The sequence below is a fragment of the Mastigoproctus giganteus genome, chromosome 9 (genome assembly GCF_048544385.1).
Source record: "Mastigoproctus giganteus isolate SK-2022 chromosome 9, ASM4854438v1, whole genome shotgun sequence".
In the NCBI taxonomy this organism is placed as follows: domain Eukaryota; kingdom Metazoa; phylum Arthropoda; class Arachnida; order Uropygi; family Thelyphonidae; genus Mastigoproctus; species Mastigoproctus giganteus.
This window is the reverse complement of record NC_143583.1, coordinates 22,299,784-22,322,336: the sequence shown is the minus strand read 5'-3', so window position 1 is coordinate 22,322,336 and position 22,553 is coordinate 22,299,784. Positions and strand designations below refer to the sequence as shown.

Genomic DNA, 22,553 nt, shown 5'->3' with positions numbered 1-22,553 from the left:
TAGTATTTCAATTAAGTATATAAAAGTGATATTTCAATCCACATTTTTCCTAAAATTAAGCTTCCAAATCTGTATGCAGTGCTACTCAAGATGTAGTCTAGCCATTGTCTTATACAATGGGATAATTATCTCCTTATTTGTTGGAAAAATTCCTGTATACAAGGTGTGGCTATTAAATAATGAGACTGTGTATGCAGTAGCTACTTCACACCCAAGTGCCAGTGTGAAACAAATGCACAGCAGTTGACCTTGAACCCTTTCCAAGTTGTTTTAAATGTGCTGTTCCAAGCATGCAAATTTGCTTATTCATTTTCAGTCCATTAAAAGAAATGTTTTAGAAGTGTTATTGTCCTTGAAAGAAATGTATGGAACAGTATTTGCAAGCCCAAGGCACTTATTTGAAGGGGATAACTTGTAAGATACAAAATATTTCATTATATTTATTTTATTGCAACAGTCTTGTTATTTAATAGCCACACCTTGTATTATTGGCAAAACACCATGAGCTGTCCTTGCAGCCTCTTTGCACTGCTTAAAAAACTTGATGTTGGACTACAATTACCTCTAGATCTTTTTTGTTTTCTACTACCTTGAGTATATGAGTGTGGTGCCACCTAATCGGTATATTATTCTGGGATTACTACTGCCCACATGCAGTATCTTATATTTATCATTGTTAAACCTCAATTGCCACTTTTGAGCCCATCTATCAATTTGTCTGTATTCCTTTCATTAACCAGCCTGGCAACTTTTGTATCATCTGCAAATTTAAACAATAAGTTTGGTCTGCCTTCATCAATATCATTAAATTAGTAATGAAAACAGTAATGTTTTCATTACTCATGGTTCAGTGATGGGGGACCGTCACTGAACCTTGAGGGATTCCACTAATAACATTAGTCCAAGAAGAGCAGTGCCCATTTATAATCACCTTTTGTCTTATGCCACTTAACCATTTCTTCATCCATAGCAGTAATTTGTCCCCCATGGTACCTAATGCTACACTCCTGCAATTTGTACAGCAGTCTTGCATGCAGAACAGTATCAAAAGCTTTACTAAAATCTAACTGTATGATGTCAAAATTATTTTTTGCATCCAGTTCCTTTGTTACTGCACTATAGTAGTTAGTCAGATTTGTCACACAAAATCTTGTAACAAATTCATGCTATGATTTCTCTAACTCAGTTCCTGTCAAGATAATCCTGCAGTGCCTCTTTAACTACTGACGGCATTATTTTCCCTGGAGCAGAGATCAAACTTACAGGTCTGTAATTACATCCTTGCCTTTTGATCCCCATTGTGAATAGGCGAGACATTTGCACATCTCCATCTATAGGGACCAATCTGAATCCAAGGATGCTTTTGTAATTTTGTCCAAATGTTTGCTTACCTCTGTTTTTCTGCTTTTTTAATATATCATATATGCCAGAACTATAAATGCACATTTTTCCCTGGAAAATGTAGCTTAAAATTCCCCTGTCTTACGGTCCAAACATGTCAGTCTTGTGGCATGTGTGCCTAATTAAAACTCTTGTTAGTGGAAAACCTACCAGTGTGGGGGGGGGATGAGAAATGAATATGTAATTTAAATCATACTCCTGTCACCAAAAATTATAGCCTGGGATTTAATGTAACAGGAACCTGCAGTTCATATTTACTGCTTTATGGCATTAATTTAAAGCATGTAAGACCAGTGAGCTCATCATGATATTTACTGCTTTATGGCATTAATTTAAAGCATGTAAGACCAGTGAGCTCATCATGATATTGATTCTCTAGGGACAAGCATAAGTTCATTAACCTGTATTAAATTTATTTATTTTTTTTCCTTCATGTAATTAAGAAAAACATTTGGTGTATATAAAACATGTACACCTAGCAGATCATAATGTGCAGTGTTTATTGTCTTGTAGCACTAGGGAGGAATCCCCTAACTCCGTGTAGTATATTAATTAAAGGCCAGAGATAGTGTGACTTATTGTGTGGTCTGTGTAGTGTGGAGTTACTTTGATATGTTATTCCTCTGGGCACCTAACTGTGGTGTTTCCAGGAAACTGGATCCCACCTTGCCTGTCTAACACCAGGAGGAGGTTGGCCAGGTCATGAAGTCTAATTTCTCTAGCTGGGAAAAACCCTGGTGTCAAAGCTTACCAGAGAGGGGGCCTCTCGAGAAAAAAAGTTGGAAAGGAGCACTGGGAAGACGTTTGAGTAGGGAAGTACAGGTGAAGGTAAAGAAGATGGATGGCAGGGAGATTTGCACCTAGAACAGAAGTTAAATGGATAGAGGCGTACCCCTGTGGTGGGAGCCCATCCTCCAAAGGAAGGGGACTGTTAAAAACAGAAAGATTTAGTGGTAGAGTCCATCAACTGAAATGTTTGGATGGGAGGTGTGTGTGGGGGGGTTCAGAAGGGTATCTGTTTGGGGGGGAAAGATCATTCTGTTGGAACAGTACAATGTTGTAAGAAATCCTACATTGGCCAGAACAGTTGCAGCAGTGTCAGCAGATTGCACGTCATGCTTCTAAAGAGGGGAGGCATGACATTGGCAAGGCAGGAGGTGGTAGGGAGACTTGCACCTGGAAACAGAAGTTAAAGGGATAGAGGTGTACCCCTGTGGTGGGAGCTTATCCCCCACAGGAAAGGGGGGCTGCTAAAAACAGAAAGATTGTTGAGTGGTAGGGTCCATCAGCTGAAATGTTAGAACACACTAGATGTACTGTGATCACTTGCCACACATACAAGTGACTTTTTTTTTTTTTTTTTGCCTGTGATAATGTTGTTGGCCAGAAAAAAAAAGTATTCATATCCAATTATGTTGTGTTTTAATTTGGGATAGAAATACACATTGATTTTTGAGTACAGCTGAACAAATGGATGTAGAAAATTGTTTTTTTTATTATTATTTTTTTTCTTTAGCCACCTCTTGAAAGTTTGGCAACTGTAGAAGAGACTGTGGTAAGAGATAAGGCAGTTGAATCATTAAGAAATATATCTCAGCAACATAGTCCTACTGATTTGGAGCAGTATTTTGTTCCACTGGTAAAAAGACTTGCTTCAGGTAAATTTTATATGTAAACTTAGACTAAAATATAGAATGAGAGTAAACCAGTATGTTTTTTAGAGTTCTTAATTTATTACATGCAAAGTGTTTCAAAAGTGTGTGCACAAAATTCTGGAACGTGTTTTGGGCCAGAATAATCAGAAAAAAGTCATAAATATGTTTGAAAATGTCTTATTTTTATTGCTTTATTTGAAAGCTTATAATATTAAAATGAAGGAAGCCTTTGCTTGCTTTCTGCCTTTCCTTCCCTTCCTTCTTTGTAAAAGCCAGTACATTCTGGTATGTCTGTTTCAAATATACTATTAACTGTTTGTTGTAGTCATTCAGTGACAGCATTGTTTAGTCATGCAACGTTAATTTCATTTTCTGATATTGGAGATATTCTGATAATTTCTGATGCTGGAGAAAATTCACTTTAAACAAGACTGTTATACCATGAAAACTTTCTTAACAGGAGATTGCCATTTTGTTGGAACATTTGTAGCAATCTTCTGTTAGGAAGATTGCTGCAGTGAAGTGTATTGCAAGGGTGGCAGAGCCTATATTAATATGTTTAAGATGAAATTTTTGACATGGTACAAGAAAACCCATAGAAAAATGCCTGACTGATTGGTGTTGCCGTACCAGTTCTCCACATTTGTTTGCCACATTCTTTGGTTACAGAAGTTGCATATCTTTAATTTGCAGAAAGTACGATCATTGACTTCAAGAGATTACCCTCAATGATAACAATTCTCTCAATGGCTCCTCCGTCATCATGCTGAAAATCATGGTTTTGAAACTTGGATACTGTTCACTGATGAAGCAAACTTTGTGTGGTGGAACCATCAGCTTACACAACTTTCACAAGTGGTCAAAAGAAAGTTTGCATGCTATTTAAAATAGGACATGAAGAACAATTCTCTATTAATGTCTGGTGTGTTGTGATATTGTCAGGATACATGTTCTTTTTCAGCAACTGACCGGTCCAGCTTACTGACACTTTTTTTTAAAGTTAGTATTACATTGCAAGTGTGTCACTTCAAATAATTATTGAACCTTAAAAATTAAAGATTATTATATCTGTGTGCCGTTTGGCAAGGTTAATAACTTCACAATACATGAATACTTTTTGATTATTCTGACTAGATTTCTGAATGTATTTGTTTATTATTAAAATATACAAATAAAATCTAAACTTTGATTAAATGTACAATAAATATTATTGTAAAATGCATAAAAAATTGAGTTAAAAGCATTAAAAATATAATGAAGTAAAATCATAAAATGTAAAAGCACATTTTTTTGACATTTATATGTTGCCTTTATCATCTGTAACATTTTCATTAAGGCAGCAACTAAATACATGAAAAAAAAAAGTAGGTACCACATAAAATGAAAGTGGAGAGGAGAAGGAAAGGAGAGGAAAGAAATAATTCTTGAATATCTCTAGGTTAACTTAACCCAGGTAACTCATAAATTACCTAAAGGGTAGGAGAGTGTATGGGGGGGGGGATGAGGGAAGAACCTGAGGGCAATGTCCATTCTAGTCATGCAGCGCTACAGATTAAAAGATGGGGTGTATTCGTATACCATCATTTCTTTCAAAACTATGTCTAGTGCTGCGTATGTGGGCGGAATCCAACCAGGGATGAATTTTGAAATCTCATGCATTATCAGTAATTGGGACATTATTTGACTGCAGGTCATGTTTCTCCTGCCACTAGTGCAGGTTTTGGTTTCATTACCTTCTATACAAAGGAGTACTGTATGTGCTTGACACTTTCTTTGCAGTTCCCTATAAAATGTCACAATGTCAACTTTTTTTTCGAGGTAAAAAAAAAAAAAAAAAAGGTTATATATGCCAGGATATGCTGTATATATAGAAAGGTAGATTTTTTTTTTTTTTTTATGTGACCCCCAAACATGAGAGGTATTAGAACCTATAGTACTTAGTACCGTGCTTGGGTTGAAGGTTGAGAAGATGAAAGAAGATATTTGTTGACATTGGACTTGAACTTCTGTAGGTTGTAATTTTCAGGAAATACGTATGAAGGAAGGTTGTTCCAGAAAACGGCAGTTGAATGAATAAACGAGGAAGATGAAAAGTTGGTTCTGTGGGTTTGAAGTTGGACAGTAAATGGATGTTGGCTGGTGGCAGCACGTTTGGACTGTTTTGAAAGAGAGAGAGCGGGAATTACAGAAGCCAGTTCAGAAGAACAGTGCCCATGGAAGTATCTGTGGAAGTATAGAGATGAATCATTAATTAACCTAACTGCCCTCTTCTGAATGGAATCAAGAAGCCTGAGAGAGGTTTTGGGAGCACCACCCCAGATGTGGGAACAATATTCCATGGCAGAGCGGATTTGCGATTTATACAGAGTGAGCAGCTGTCTGGAAGAAAAGTAACGTTGAGAGCGAAAGAGAAAACCAAGTTTTTTAGATGCAGAGGAAGCAATATTTGTAATGTGCTTGTGCCAAGAGAGATTAGAAGTCAGGGTAATCCCCAAAAGAGATATATCATTTTGTCTAGAAATCGGAGTGTCACTAAAGATAAGCATAGGAGCAGAAGAATCCTTTTTGCAAGATATAAGACAAGACTGAGTTTTACAAGGGTTGAAATCAACTAAGTTGTCTTTGCTTAAATGTCGATCTTCAGTTGCCTTAAATGCCGATCTTCAGGTAATTCTCCACTGGAGAATTACCTGAAGATCGGCATTTAAGGAATTGGTAGCAAATTTTCGAAAAATTGAAACTGATTGAGCAGGACAAGGTTTCTCAAAATGGAAAGTGGAATGCAATGTGCTATCATCAGCAAAACTATGGATAGGATTTCCAGTCAATGGAAGAAGGTCATTAATATAAAGAGGAAAAGAGTGGAGGACAGAACTGAACCTTGGGGAACACCGGCATTAGTGGAGAAGTTAGAAGACAGAGAGCCATCTACCATCACCCTCAGTGAGCGATCAGAGAGAAAACTGGATAACCAATTACTAAAAACAGTTGGCAAACCATAAGATGGAAGCTTGTTTAGAAGACCTTTATGCCAAACACGATCGAAAGCCTTTGAGATGTCAAGAGCAACTTCTTGTGTTTCACCGAACCTTTCCATTCAATTAATCCATAAATGGGTAACATAAGCCAGAATATCTCCATTGGATCGACACTGACGGAATCCATACTGGCGATCGTTGATCAGATGGAAGGTTTCAAGGTAGTTTAAGAGTTGGCGGTTAATTGATTTCTCCATTACTTTAGAAAGAGTAGAAGTAATTGCAATGGGACGGTAATTGGATGGGAGGGATTTGTCACCCTTTTCAGGAACTGGCTGGATATGAGCAAATTTCCAAGCAGAAGGAAAAACACCTTTGGAATAAGAAAGTGAAAAAAGGCGACAAAGAATAGGAGTAAGTTCAGGAGCACAGGTTTTGAGAACAAGTGGAGAAATACCATCAGGACCTGGAGCTTTCTTAGCATCAAGATTCATCAAAATCCTTCTGATATCCTTTTGACCGAAGACCACAGGAGGCATTGAATGGAGCGTGTTGGGAATGGTGGGAGGTGTTTTACCAGGATCATTAATACATGAGTTGGAAGAAAAATGGGATGCTAGCAGGTCAGCTTTATCCTTGGCTGAAGTGACAAGAGAACCATCTGATTTGGACAGAGGTAGGGGCAGAGATGGGCAAAAGTTGCGGCCTATAGCTTTGGCAAGAGACCAGAATGCTCGGCTAACATTAGGCCAAGAAGCAAGTTTTCTACTCTTAGCAGAAAAATGTTCAAAATCTGGTCTGAACTGATTAATAACTGCTTTACAATTGTTGCGAGCTTTGGTGTAGGCAGAAAATGAAACTGAAGAATTAGAAACAAGCCAATTACAATATGCAACATTCTTCTCTTGAACAGCCTTAGCACATTTATTGGAAAACCAAGGTTTAGATAAAGGATGAGATTTTAAAGTGGAGTGCGGGATAAAGGATTCCATTCCTGCAAGAATAATTTCACTGACACGATCTGAGCAAACGTTGACATCAGAAGTTTTGAAACAGTAATCCGACCAAGGAAAAGAAGAAAAGAAGTCTCGCAGGTCATCCCATTTTGCATTCTTGTAATGCCAAACAACAAGAGGTTGGGAGTAGCCATGAGATAAAGGTTCCATTGGAGAAGAGACAATCATCAAGTTGTGATCTGAAGTGGCCTAAAGGACCTCTCACTTCGACCGTGTACTTAGAAGGGTTGTTTATGAGAAAAAGATGAAGCGTATTGGCTGTATGATTAGGATTATCCGGTATTCTTGTAGGTAAATGTAAAATCTGTGCTAGATCATTAGTAATTGCAAAAGCCTCAGCATCTTGACCTGCTGGATCGGTGTGACTAGAAAACGGAAGCCAGCTGGAGTTGTGAACATTAAAATCACCAAGGAAAATTACCTCACTGTTAGGAAAGTTGGACTGGAGGAAGTCAAGTTGCAAAGAGAGGAAGTCAAAGAGCTCCAAGTGATTAGTGGAGTTGGGAGAACGGTAGACACAACAGATGAATTTGACACAATGAGGTAGAGATATTTTAAGCCAGAGAAGGTCAAAGAAAGGAGATTCCAAATTGCCAAGTCTCTGACAGGGAATATCGGAACGGACATATGCACAGGTACCACCTTTGAGGCGAAAGGATCATACAGCGAATAATTCGGGCAACTGAAATGAACAGTGGTTGAATCAAACGATAACTGAGATTCTGTCAGAAAAAGTACATGCGGTTTTGCAAACTGAGATCACATATATTTGTGAAATGAACAAGGAAGTGTTTAGGAGGTTTAGTTCTTTTTGCAGATAAGTTTGTTTTATTAGTGTGACAATTCATGGTGTATTCAATAGTAAAAAGTAAAGGGACATACTGTATGAAGTAATAAAATTTTTGAATGTGGCGTACACATGGTAAGAATGAACCCAGATCCTTGACATAACATGCCCTCGACAATGCCCTCCACATACACACTACTTGGACTACCTCCAGTCACTATCTGACAGAGTAGAGGTAGCAAGATTATACACTAGCTTATCAGGAAGCCTCCTAAAGAGTTACTAATAGGTTCGGTCCACTGTACTAACTAGCAGCCGCCCTGTGAACACCATTTTAGTGCTGTATCCTCGAAATGTAAGGAAGTTTGGATCTTGCCCTGGTGTTCATCATAACCTCAAAAGACATCAATCATACTGCATGATGGAAGAGATGTGGGAGGGTTGGCCAGAACTTAGCTCTGGAGACTAAACATGGGTTTCACCACTTCAAGCCTCCAATAAGCAAAGTGGTGGTACTGCCCCGGTTGATGAAAGTCAGCTACAACCTAGTATTCCCTGCTAACACAGAGGGGCGGCATTCCTCCATGTAGTGTGGTTGCTACACCTCGACCTCTGCTTACGTTGGTTCACACCTGGGTATAACCCCCCCATGTGCAAGGTCACCCACAGTGTCCTTGCTCGTGGGGGGTTATACCCAGGATTACTTAGTCCCACCATCGTGAAGGTGAAAGCAGAGGATTTGGCTGTTGCAGACCATCTGGACTTCGCCGGAATTAGGTCCACCTGACTTAAGTGTCATTCGAATATCAGTTCCATCAGTGTTTTAGACTCCCAGGTAGCAAGCACAGCTTGTTTGGCATATCTGAGAGAATGTCTGTGACAGCCTCAAGGACCTTATATTCTGGCATATAAGTTTTTTTGCCTTCAAAAGTTTACCTTGTGTCATTTTATTACACTGCATAGTGAACTGCAAAGAAAGTATTAAATATATACAGTACTCCCTTATATATTAAGGAACAGGTTTAAGGTGTAGAAGGTAATGAAACAAAACTGGTGGCATTAAGGACATGATTGCCTGTATTAATATATGCTTTGCATATGTGACCATGCCATTCTAGGAATGGCTTGTTTATGTAATCAAATATGTATACAGTACTAAAGTGGCTTATTGCTCTTTTTAGCACTACACAGTGCCTCACTATGAATGCACTTTAATCAAGTAATATGTTGCACTAAAGGAGATTGTTACCGATTTAGTGCTGTTTACATCCCTTAAATGGAAGGATGTTTGCTATAAGAAATTGATCTGGAAAGCTTTTCAAGAATTTGAAAAGTAACTCCCAGAAACATAATTCTTTGAAAAATTCCAGGAACTTCTCATTTTATGAAAAAGGGTGAACAAATTCTTCAGCTTTAAAAGATATTTTTATAAAAAATATATAAGTAATAAATTGTAATTATTGGTATTAATTCATGGCTTTCTGATACTAAGAATGTGACTTTAAATCAAACTTAGGATTTTGTATCCATGCGAGGCATAAGTATATCTTAATTTTAGACAATTTTTAGTACTTCGACAATTTTTTTTAGACAAATTTTAGTCTGCTTATACACCAAAATATGTCTGGTAAATTCTTATTGTTATTGATACCATTCTGTGTGATAATCTTATATGTAATACTAAACTGTAGAAATAACTGAACATTATAGATTCATTGCATAGGTCATTATAGAAAATTTATCTATAAAAATATCATGAAATTTGATTTAGAAAAACTTAGTTGGCAGTACTATTCCAGCATGTTTTTCACAGTATATATATTAACAGTTATTTTTGCTGCTGATTGCTTGTGCCATTCCAGTTTACTCTTTTTATTTTAAGGTGATTGGTTTACTTCAAGAACTTCTGCATGTGGATTGTTCAGTGTGTGTTACCCACGTTTACCTAGTACTATCAAGGCTGAACTTAGAAAGTAAGGGTCGTTCTTATTTAATAATTTTGTTAGTAAAAGCATGTATCTATGATAATTAGACTTAATCTGCTACAGTAAAATAGGAAACAAAATAATATTTTAAGAACCTTTCACGTATCTCTGTTTTGATTCTTAATGCTGTGAAGACAACATTATTTATGAAGTGATTCAAATTCCACTGGAATTGCAGATATTATCATTTAATACTGTAGTTTTGTGTGTATATACAAAATTTGTAGCATGCTGTTATATACTAAGAACTTCTGTTTTTAGTTCCAATTTGTTATGAAATTCTTTATGGAAATAGCAGTAATGCCAAGAATAGTCCATTTCTTAAATATGTAATTTTGACTTCCTTTTTACATGAAGTTGTTAAAGGATGTTATTACAAATACAACTTATAATGAGAAGTCTGCTGTAGAAAGCATTATTAATGTATCAGATTCATTTAACCATCTATCTGGCACATCAAAAATGCAATTGAACTTGGTTATAATGAGCACGGAAATAACAAGATCACGGCTGTAACGAGCAAAAAGCCATAATGATTTTAATTTACACATATTCCCATACAATTACTCACTGTTACAACCAGCGTACTACACAGATATACTGAACAAATTTTGGTAACTATGCAAGCAATTCTTAATTGCTCGGGTAGTCGAAAAAACCCCCAATTCTTGGAATAGACAAAAATGAAAAGGGCATCGGATTAGCGGCCAGTTTATGACCTTGTCCTTCCAGGGGTGGGGGCTATACAATAGTGCATTTGGCATTCCGCTTGTCGCATTACCCTATTTACAGATTGTCTTTGTATTCACTGAACCATAAATTTATTTTCGGAACTTCTAAGAATTTTGGAAACAGGATTTCTAAGAACTTTGTATGCAGATAACTTTATCATTTTAAAGTAAAATCAGTTTGAAACGAACCTTTCCTTCGGAAATATGTCTACTAACAAAAGAAAGTGTCTCTCGATTCGCGAAAAAGTCAAAATTATTCGTGAGTTAGATCACGTGGTGCAATAAATGTTGAAGTGTGTAAAAAGTTTGCTTTGTCCTCTTCAAGTGTATTGACATTGTGGAAGAATAAAGATGTTTACGTATTAGCACGGGAAAAGAACATAACTGGGAAAAAAAAAATTAGAAAGTGTGAGGTTACAAACATTGATGAAGCATTGCTTCAATGGTTTACCACACAAAGAAGTGCTGGATTTTGAATAGACAGTCCGACCTTGAAGGCTCAGGTGGAAAAATTTCGTCACACCACAAACAATTTTGATGCAACGATTTTGTGTGTGTAACAACAGTTGACTGGATTGATTTAAAAACCAACATAACATTGCTTATGCAAAAATTAGTGCAGAATTTAAATCTGCAAACAAGAAAGCTTGGATGACTTCGGATATTTTTTCGGAATCTCGATCTGCAGATCCAATAATGGCAGATGAATGGATTGACTGTGTTTGGACAGAAATCAGAAAACATTTCAATGATGAAGACATCTACAATAACGAAACAGGATTTTTTTTATAATTTGACACCTGACAATACATTTAAATTCAAAGGAGAAAATGTGTTGGTGGGAAAAAATCATCAGAGGGTCGCTTGACGGTGCTCATATGTGCAAATATAACAGGAAATGATAAAAAACTAAACAAAATTATTTTTTTATCGTAAAATCATTAAAACCTTGGTGTTCAAAAACGTAAGGAAGCTTCCTGTGGATTACACTGCAAACAAGAAAGCTTGGACGACTTCGGATATTTTTCAGCAGTACGTAAATGATTGGAATAAGGAGCTATTCGAAAAGAAGAAAAATATTTTATTGTTAGTTGATAACTGTCCTGCACATCCCCAGATTCAAAATTTGTTCAACATTAAGCTACTGTTTCTGCCTCCCAGTGCAACATCAGTTTTACTGTGCTGCCACTTCATTAGGTACTCACCAGCTGTGCGCACAAATGGTTTGTCCACAACGTTGCAAGTCACATGACCACAACTGTGGATATAAATGCGGCAGAACAACCTTTCTAGTATCAGTTAAGCATACAAACCGTAACAAGAATGGGGAAAAGGAGTGATCTAACGGACTTTGAACGTGGCATGGTAGTAGGTGCAAGACGTGCTGGACAAAGCATCTCTGAAATGGCAGTTCTCCTGAACTTTTCATGCACCACAGTTTCAAGGGTGTATTGAGAATGGTGCAATGAACAGAAAACATGAAAATCACTTGTTGATGAGAGAGGTCAGAGGAGGATGGCTAGAATTGTGCAAGCAAACAGACAGACCACAATGTTGCACATTGTGGTCTGTCTGTTCAGAATACATCTGTCTGTTCTGTCTCATCAGAATACAACCTTGGTGCGGAGAACAAAATATTACAATGGACCACTATTTGCACTTTGTCGCGAATGGGCTACAACAGCCGACTGCCACATCGTGTACCTTTGTTATCAATGAAGAACAAGAGAGCATGCCCCCTGTGGGCACAGCAACACCAGCACTGGACTATCGAGGGTTGGAAAACAGTTGCTTGGTCTGACGAGTCGAAGTTCCTGGTGCGTCATGTTGAGGAAAGGCTCAGAATTTGGCGAAAACAACACGAATCCATGGATCTGTCATGTCTGATGTGCAAGATGGTGGGGGAATGTTTTCTTGGCACACGTTGGGTCCATTGATACCCATAGATTCAACTCTGAATTCCACATAGTACATAAACATTGTTGCTGACCAAGTGCATCCGACATATTGATATTGTCAATATGAACAACATAGTTCATATTGACAGTTTATCCTCATTCAGATGGTTACTTCCAGCAGGATTATGTAGTAGTAGTAGTAGTAGTACTAGTGGCATGTGATGCAAGAAAGCATGTATATGAGCTTATGCAGCATCAGCCAAAAAAAAAAAAAAATCACACCATTCCTTCCAAATGTCTGTCCAGTTCCACCTCAAATTTATTCAACCTATCAACTTCCACAACGACAGATGGAAGTTTGTTCCAGCAGTTAACCACCCGCTGGCTAAAGGCAGATTTCTGCACATCTATTCTACATCTGCCCTATCTTAATTTTAATTTATGCCCCTTAGGTTTGTAATCTGAACAAGTGGAAGGATCCCATCAGAATTCAGCGTGCTCAACCCATTCAAGGCCTTATACACCTCAATCAGATCACCGCGCAGGTGCCTAGTCTCCAGCCACTGAAATTTGCAGAACTTAAGCCTCTCTTGGTAAGAGGATCCCTTCATTCCCCTCACCAGTCTTGTTGCCCTTCTCTGTACACGCTCAAGTAAATCTACATCCTTCCTAAAATGAGGCCTCCAGACCTCTGTGCAGTGCTCAAGGCGTGGCCTGACCATTGCCTTATACAGAGGGACAATCACCTTTTCCCTGCTAGCAAAATTCCTATATATCATTGACAAAACCCCATGACCTGCCCTGGCAGCCTGTCTGCATTGCTCAGAAAACTTCATATCTGACTGCACAATTACTCCCAGATCTTTTTCATTTTCTACCACCTTAAGTGTAGTACCACGCAGTTGGTACATTTCTGTGGGGTTACTTCTACCCATATGCAGTACTTTGCATTTGTCAAGGTTAAACTTCAGTTGCCACTTCTTAGCCCATCTGCCCACATTATCTAGATTCTGTTGCAGTAGCACACTGCCATTACTGTCATTAAAGGCGCCTCCGTAGCCAGGTGGGAAGGAGTAGCAGTGCGTAGCACACGCTTCTTGATTAGACCGGGGTTCGAGCCCGTCACCACTAAATACGGAGGATGCGGAAAGGTCACGGAATGACCACCGCATATCCCGGAGCAATATGGCCTTAGTTGCTAATGCTCCTAAAAACCAAATAACAAACAAACAAACTGTCATTAACAACCCTGCCAACCTTTGTATCATCTGCAAACTTCTACATTAAGCCTGATATACCTTCATCAATATCATTGATAAATATACAAAACAACAGTGGACCCAACACCGAACCCTGTGGGACTCCACTAATAACATTAGTCCACGAAGAGCAGCACCCATTGATTACCACCCTCTGTCTTCTCCCACTTAACCATCCTTTTATCCATTGTAGCAACTTACCCTTAATACCATTCTGCTCCAATTTGTACAATAGTCTTCCATGCGCAACAGTGTCAAAAGCTTTCCTGAAATCCAAATATATGATATCAAAATTATTTTTTGCCTCCAGTTCCTTTGTAACCACATCATAATAACCAATCAAATTTTTCAGACAAGACTTTCCCATAACAAACCCATGCTGTGTCTGAATTATGGCTGCAGTCTTCTCTAGATGATCCTGCAATGCATCTTTAACCAGTGACTCCATTATTTTACCCGGAACAGAAGTTAAACTAACTGGTCTGTAATTACTCGTGTCACCCTTCGATCCCCCTTTGTGAATTGGGAATACATTTGCACATCTCCAGTTCATGGGAACCTCCCCTGAGTCCAAGGATGCTCTCATAATTATGGCTAAGGGTTTGCTTAGTTGCTTTGCCGCCTCCTTTAATATAACTGGATAGATCCCATCCACCCCAGGTGCTTTTCTTATGTTTAACTTCAACAATTTCTCCTCCACTTTGCTCTCAGTTATTACAAAATCATTAAGTACCCTGCTACAATTTGATAATCTTCTGCCATTTTCAAACCTTAATAATTCCTCATGTGTGAATGTAGATGCAAAATACTCATTCAGTTTGTTTCCTATCTGATCAGGATCATCAACAGTCGAATCATCAATATCAAGTGGACCAATCAGATTCGTCCCCTTCCTTTTAGAGTTTATATAAGTAAAGAAATCCTTGCTGTTTTTCTTAGCATCTTTTGCCAAAGATTTCTCGTAATCTGCCTTCGCCTGCCTAACCTCCTTTGTGACCTGATTACAGACTAGCTTATATCTGCCATAGGCTTCTGAGTCGCTTGATAATTTATATGCATCCCATTCATTTTTCTTCTCTCTCACGAGTCTCATTAGTTCATTAGATAACCATTTAGGCCTAAACCTTGAATGTGCCGGTGCACAAAGACCGAATCACTATGGAATGGTTCCAGGAACTCGACAATGACTTTTCTTTGCTGCAGTGGCCCACTCAGTCCTCGAATCTCAATCCTATTGAACATCTTTGGGATGAACTGGAAAGAGCTGTTCACTGCAGGCCTACACCACCTTCGAATCTCAAGGAACTGCGTGACACACTCATGTCTGCATGGGACTCCATTCCTGCACGTTTTCAGCATCTTGTTCAATCCATGCCTAGACGAATTCAGGCTGTTTTGAAGGCTAGAGAAAGCTCAACACACTACTAGGTAGGTGTACCTAATAATGTGGTAGCACAGTGTAGGTGTAATCAAGAGTTTGAAAGGATTTTATATAGCCGACCGGGCTAGCCGGGTGGGTCAAGTTCCTGCCTGGCAACCCAAAGGTCGGTGGTTCAAATTCCGCCTTGGGCATGGATCAAAGTGCACTCTGTCCTCGTATAGCACGATAGTTGCGTTCCTAGAAACTCTCGTGCAATGCGAAATCGTGCAATATAAACAACAGGCCCTATGGGAAAAGTGGGGTTAGGTGCCGACCACCCAAGATTGAACACACATTTGGAACCAAAACATTACCGAACACAGTAAATAATCGGGTAATTTTAATCGTTATAAAATATGTTAAGTATTTTGTAACGATTAAAATACGTAATAAAAATATTATAATAAAGTATTTTTAGTATTTTTTAATACTAAAAAAGTATTTTTTACGAATAAAATACGTATTTTATTCGTAAAATATTTATTATATTAAATAAAATAGTCGTAATAAAATACTTACGTATTTTATAATACGTAATTATAATACGTAAGTCGTAATAAAATATTGCTAATGCTTTTCCTTCTATCGTAAGCAAACTTGCTTTTTGTTTGATTTTCTATCCAAACAGATGACAGCCGTTCCATCTCTTCCAATTCTTTGTGTCTTAATCTAATGGATTTTAATTACACTTTGAGTTGTTCCCACTATGAAAGTTGTTTTTATTTTCTCTGCATTCTTTGTAATTCTCGGCGTTGCCTGATTTAGGTCTATAGCACGTGCAATATCACATGGTCTTTCATTTCGCTCAAAGCGTTTCACAATTTCATATTTTTTCTCTATCGACAGAGGCGGACTGGCCATAAGCCTTACGGGGGAAACCACGGTTGGCCGGAGGCCGGTGTGATTTTGGCCATAAACCGTAGTATGAGGCCACTATAAATTTTCCCGGTTAAGAATTTTTGATCCAGTCCGCCTCTGTTTATCGATATTGCTTTTTTTTTTTCTCTGAATCTGCAGTGTCTTAGCCAGAACGTTTCCTTTTCACACCTTTTAAGTATTTTACTAATTTTTAGGGAATAAAGCACAATTACAAAACGAGGAGGCACGCTTGATACACATAAACAAAGCTGCGCGCGTGTAGCAACTGAATAAACAACACGGCCGAGATACACTATTAACACCTCACATTTTACTAAAGCACATTTCTGGGGGTTACTACCATAAAACAATAAAAACAATTTCCAGTTGCGTTTCTGCTAGTGGAATCTGTTATAAACTGGTAGTAAATTCCATCTAATTGCATTTGCTATTATATCGATAACTGGAATTGTGTTGGTTTTTTACGTTATTATGGTGAAATGTGTTTCCCCTTCACTGATATAAAACACATAAATACATTTTCAGAATCTTCTTCATTCCTATCGTGTTGCGTTCAGTTGGGGGTGATTCCGCGTTCGACTGCCATTTCTTGTAAACACAAAGGCGAATCGTGTATAAGCGAATTCGGTTCGTGTTATATAAGATAACGTTCCCCTATTTATAAATCGTGTATGATCGAATTCGTGTAATGTAAACACGTGTTATACGAGGACTGACTGTACTGCAAAAACTTGGGAGGTGCATTATAGCCACAGAAGCTGATGCACCAATAACTAACAAAAAAAAAAAAAAAAGAAAAAAGAAAGGATTTTATAAAAGATTTCTAATTCTACATCAGTCAAAGAAAACATAAACTTACCGAGTCTATGTCAATATTGGATACTATAAATTTATTGAATGATGCGTGGAACAACGTTACTTCGACAACCATATCGAATTGCTTCAAGATATCAAAATTAAATTCAAAAGAAATTTCAATTGTAGATGAAGAAGGTGGAAACGATGAAAACAACTTACTATTATCTGAATAGTTGCTATGTAACAATGTTGTTGGTTTTAATACAGATAACATTGATGAATTTGTACGAGTCAGTGACAACTTATTAATTAGTGTTCTTCCTACAAAGAGTGACATTGTAGATACTGCGCTCAACGAAGACAATAACGATGATCGTAAAGGCGATGATTTTGATGATATGATGACAGTTGAAAATGAATCAAAATCAGTACCGACAATCTCATAACCTCAAGATGCAATGGACACATTAGTCAATTTTTTTGAAGGAACTGAGGCAAGTAATGAGACTTTTAATGCGTTGAGTGTTTTAAGGGGAAACTTAAGAAATATCAAAATGAAATCTTTAAAACAAACCTCAGTTTTAAGATTCATAAATAAAGATTAATTAAAATCATGTTTATTATTAAATAGTATTGTTTTTTATTACAGAGAAATAAATTGTTTAGTATTAAGTGTAATGATTTTAAAATTACCGATAAGTAAATTGTGTTTAATATTAAATGTATTGTAGTTTTTACAATTATATTAATACAAATAATATGTAAGTATGTACTTATTGTTTTTTCCCTCTAATATTTCTTTTGTTTTTGAATCTATCTTTTTTATCAAGTTATTGAGAATTTAAAAAAATAGGAGGTAGATTTAACTCATCATTGATATAAAGTGTTCATTGTTTAACAGCCCCAGGGGTTTTCCCCATCTCTGCTATCACTGATATAGTGAATAACGGTTATAACGAGGAAATTTTGTCGGTCCCTTGATGCTCGTTATAACCAAGTTCGACTGTATATATAAATTTATATATTAAACTTATAAATTTAAATGTGCTAGAATTACATCAGTGTGAATTTTTATATTCTTTCAGTATGATATTCACTTAGATCATTAGTTAATTTTTAATTGGAAAAGTTTAGCTCTAAAAAATTCTTTGTGGTAGTATAGCAAAAAGTACCACTGCTACAATAACTTTCCATGTAGTTCTACTTCCTTTCTTTTCTTGCCTGCTGTATTACCTAATTTTTGACTGTGCAGTGATTATGAAATGCACACTCAGCGATCACTCAGTTGTAACTACCCAGTCTGTAATGGACTATGTTGCATAGCTTTCAGTATAAAAAGCCAAACAGCTTCTTAAGCTAGAGCAATGGTAATTTACATCCAGTTGTGTAAGTTAAAGTGATAATCTAGCAGTTGTGGGATGTAGTAAAGATATCACAGAGTTTCAGAAGAGCATGATTGTGGGAACTTGTTCATCAGGTGCTTCCATATTGGGAAATGGCATTCCTTGTCAGTTGTTCACAGCCCACTGTAATTAAGGTGTACAAAGAATGGTGCTGAACATGTCAAACCACTTGCTGCCGACAGAACTGTAAAGGATTATGCAAGGTGGATGATCATGGTGAGCAAAGAGTGCACCGAATTGTGTAAACTTAACGCCAGGTCACTGTGCAACAGTTGACATTGCAATATAGTATGGAGAATGCAAGAACAATATCCCAAATGGTGATGCGCCACACACTCTGATGTATGGGAGTTCCACAGCAGGTGACCTAAGAAATACCCTGTTCTCACCACTGATCATAGTCAGTGGTGAGTGCTGAGGTGTCAACAACATGTTGGTTGAAAGCTGGAGGACTAAAAATGAGTATGCTGATACAAATGAGCCCATGGATCCATTGTGAATGGTGCCTACTATCTAGGCATTTGGGCATGTTTTGCTGGCGAGAACTTGGACTTCCGGTTTGCTTATGGACTAATATTTCACGGGTGAGGGCTACCAGCAGCTCTTAGGAAACCGTGTGTGCGTGTGATTTTTTTTTTTTTTTTATTCAGATGATGTTGTCTCCAATAATGTTTTTGATCTTATTATAATCATGTCAGAATTAAGAATAAATTTTTTAGTTTATCATTTGGTCCTTGAGGTTGTCACAGACATTCTTTCAGATATGCCAGACAAGCTGTACTTGCTACCTGGGAGTCTAAAACGCTGATGGAACTGATATTCAGGTGATAATCAAGTCAAGTGGACCCAATTTCGGCAAAGTCCAGATTGTCTGTGACAGCCAGATCCTCTGCTTTCGCATTCACGATGTTGGGACTGTAAGTAATCCTGGGTATAACCTCCATGCACAAGCACACTGTGGGTGACCACCCAGGTGTGCGCCAACATAATCAGGGGTCAAGGTGTGGTGCCCACACCACATGGAGGAATGCGACCCCTCTGTGTTACCAGGCAATACTAGTTGGTAGACGACTCTCGTCAACCAGTGCAGTACCACCATTTTGCTTATTGGAGGCTTGAAGTGATAGAACTGATATTTAGTCCCCAGAACTAAGTTCTGGTCAACCTTTCCCCATCTCTTCCATCATGCAGTATGACTTTACGATGAACATCATGGGGAGATCCAATCTTCCTTACATTTCGAGGGTACAGCTCTAAAATGGTGTTTGCGGGCCGGCAACTTATACACTAGCTGATCTTGGAAGCCTTTTAAAGTTTGTACTTTAGAAGGCTTCCAGATCAGCTAGTGTATAATCTTGCTACCTCTACTCTGCCAGATAGTGATTGGAGGGAGTCCGAGTAGTGTCTATGCGGGAGGCATTGTCGAGACCACGTTATGTCAAGGATCTGGATCCTTGACATAACGTGGTCAGAATATACCCAGGTATATTCTAACCATGTGTACAGCATTTCCAAAAATTTCGTTACTTCATACAGTGCCCCCACCCACTTTTTCTTACTATTGAATACACCATGAATTGTCAAACTAATATAGTAAGCCTATCTGCAAAAAGATCTAAACCTCCCAAACAATTCTTGGTTCATTTCACAAATATACTTGGTCTCAATTCTAATCTTGACTATGTCCATTTCCACTTGCAGTCTGCCAAACCCCATGTACTTTTTCTGACCGAATCTCAGTTATTGGTTGATTCAACTACTGCTCATCTCAGTTGCTCAAATTATTCTCTGTATGATTCCTTTCACCTCAAAGGTGGTACTTGTGTGCATGTCTGTTCCGATATTCCCTGTCAGAGACTTGGTAATTTGGAATCTTCTCTTTTCGATCTTCTGTGGCTTAAAATCTCTCTGCCTCGTTGTGTCAAATTTATCTGTTGTCTCTGCCGTTCTCCCAACTCCACTAATCATTTGGAGTTCTTTGACTTCCTCTCTTTGCAACTTGACTTTCTCCAGTCCGACTTTCCTAACAGTGAAGTAATTTTCCTTGGTGATTTTAATGTTCACAAATCCAGCTGGCTTCCGTTTTCTAGTCACACCGACCCAGCTGGTCGAGATGCTGAGGCTTTTGCAATTACTAATGACCTTGCACAGATTGTTCATTTACCTACAAGAATACTGGACAAACCTAACCATACAGCCAACACGCTTGATCTTTTTCTCACAAACAACCCTTCTAAGTACACGGTTGAAGTGAGAGGTCCTTTAGGCACTTCAGATCTCAACTTGGTGATTGTCTCTTCTCCAATGGAGCCTTTATCTCATGGCTATTCCCAACCTCGTATTGTTTGGCATTACAAGAATGCAAAACGGAATGACCAGTGAAATTTCTTTTCTTCTTTTCCTTGGTTGGATTACTGTTTAAAAACTTCTGATGTCTACTTTTGCTCAGATTGCGTCAGTGAAATCGTTCTTGTAGGAATGGAATCCTTTATTCCACACTCCACCTTAAAATCTCGTCCTTTATCTAAACCTTGGTTTTCCGATAAATGTGATAAGGCTGTTCAAGAGAAGAATGTTGCTATTGTAATTGGCTTGCGTCCAATTCTTGAGTTGCATTTTCTGCCTACATCAAAGCTCGCAACAATTGTAAAGCAGTTATTAATCGCCGACCGGGCTAGCCGAGTGGGTAAAGTACCTGCCCGGCAACCCAAAGGTCGCGGGTTCGATTCCCGCCTCGGGCTTGGATCAAAGTACTGCAAAAACCTTGGGAGGTGCAATATGGCCACAGAAGCCGATGCGCCAACAACTACCAAATCAAAAAAAAAAAAAAAATCAGTTATTAATCAGTCCAAACTAGATGTTGAACAGGCTTAGAGTAGAAAACTTGCTTCTTGCCCTAATCGTACCTGAGCATTCTAGTCTCTTACCAAAGCTATTGGCCGCAACCTTTGCCCATCTCTGCTCCCACCTCTGCCAAAACCAGATGGTTCTATTGTCACTTCAGCCAAGGATAAAGCTGACCTGCTAGCAATCCATTTTTCTTCCAACTCATCTATTAATGATCTTGGTAAAACACCTCCCACCATTAAAAACACACTGCATTCAATGCCTCCTGTAATATTCCATCAAAAGAATTTTGACGAACCTTGATGCTAAGAAAGTCACAGATCCTGATGGTATTTCTCCACTTCTCAAAACCTGTGCTCCTGAACTTACTCCTGTTCTTTGCTGCCTTTTTTTAACTTTCTTAGTCTAAAGGTGTCTTTCCTTCTGCTTGGAAATTTGATCATATTGAGCCAGTTTCTAAAAAGGGTTACAAATCACTCCCATCCAATTATCGTCCCATTGCAATTACTTCTACTCTTTCTAAAGTAATGGAGAAATCAACTAACCGCCAACAAATAACTTCTTTCATCTTCCCAACCTCCAACCCATGCACGGCACTAAGTACCATAGGTTCTTATACCTCTCGTTTGGGGTTTTCATAAATAAAAAAAAATAAAAATAAAAAAAAATTGAACTGATTAATGAAGTAAAGACCTGTTATTGTTTTTTGCACATCCATTAGATTTTGAAATTAATAATACTTGGTAATGTATAGAGTAATTCTATTTTTTTGTAATGAGTGTAATTTATACAGGAACTCCCCGACTTATGCAGTACTCAACCTACAGAAATTCGACTTTACGTAAGTTTTTCCCAGCCCGTGCAAACTTAAAAAACTTGTGGAAACGTATTTTGCATCCTGTAGGAATAAATGAAGGTATCGTGAAAATATCGTAATGTGAACCCAACAACACTTTTTTTTTTTTGTAAATCGTCTAAGTCCTTGGAAGTTGAAAATTTTGCTATATTACTAAGCTGTTTTTGTCTCTAAAAGGTCATATTTATAATGGAAATTGCACTACTCTTTCATCATTATCATATGTTCCGTTATAAGAATCAATTTTGAACACCTTTGTGGTATTTTTTTAAAGCACATTTCTGGAGGTCACGACCATAAAACATTTTGCACTTTCCGGTTTATTGGTCTTCTCTGTTCATGCATCTAATAATAAACTTGTAGTAAACTCGATCTTATTGCATTTGTGGTAATACCGATAACTACATTTGTGTGGGTTTTTACGCTATTATGGTGAAACGTGTTCCCCTTCACTGAAATCTTCAATCATAAAAAATACAAATTTTCTGAAACTTCTCTTCATTCCTATTTACATATTACAATGATGAAGAGAAAGCGACCAACGAAAAGTGCAAGTGCTGGCAGTGCCAGGAAACGAAACAAAATTGATTTAGAAATGAAGATGAAAATTGTTAAGAAATACGAAGCAGGACAAAGTTTG

The 22,553-nt window shown here is 37.8% G+C and overlaps 1 protein-coding gene across 1 annotated transcript in view; it reads left to right on the top strand.

Moving 5' to 3' along the window:
• Nucleotides 1-22,553, top strand: part of Pp2A-29B (Protein phosphatase PP2A regulatory subunit A) — a 134,843-nt gene that overhangs the window by 32,875 nt on the left and 79,415 nt on the right. Inside the window, exons 4-5 of the mRNA XM_090381602.1 lie at nucleotides 2,918-3,059; nucleotides 9,720-9,810. Coding sequence (XP_090237728.1) covers nucleotides 2,918-3,059; nucleotides 9,720-9,810 — 233 coding nt within the window. The remainder of the gene's footprint in view (nucleotides 1-2,917; nucleotides 3,060-9,719; nucleotides 9,811-22,553) is intronic.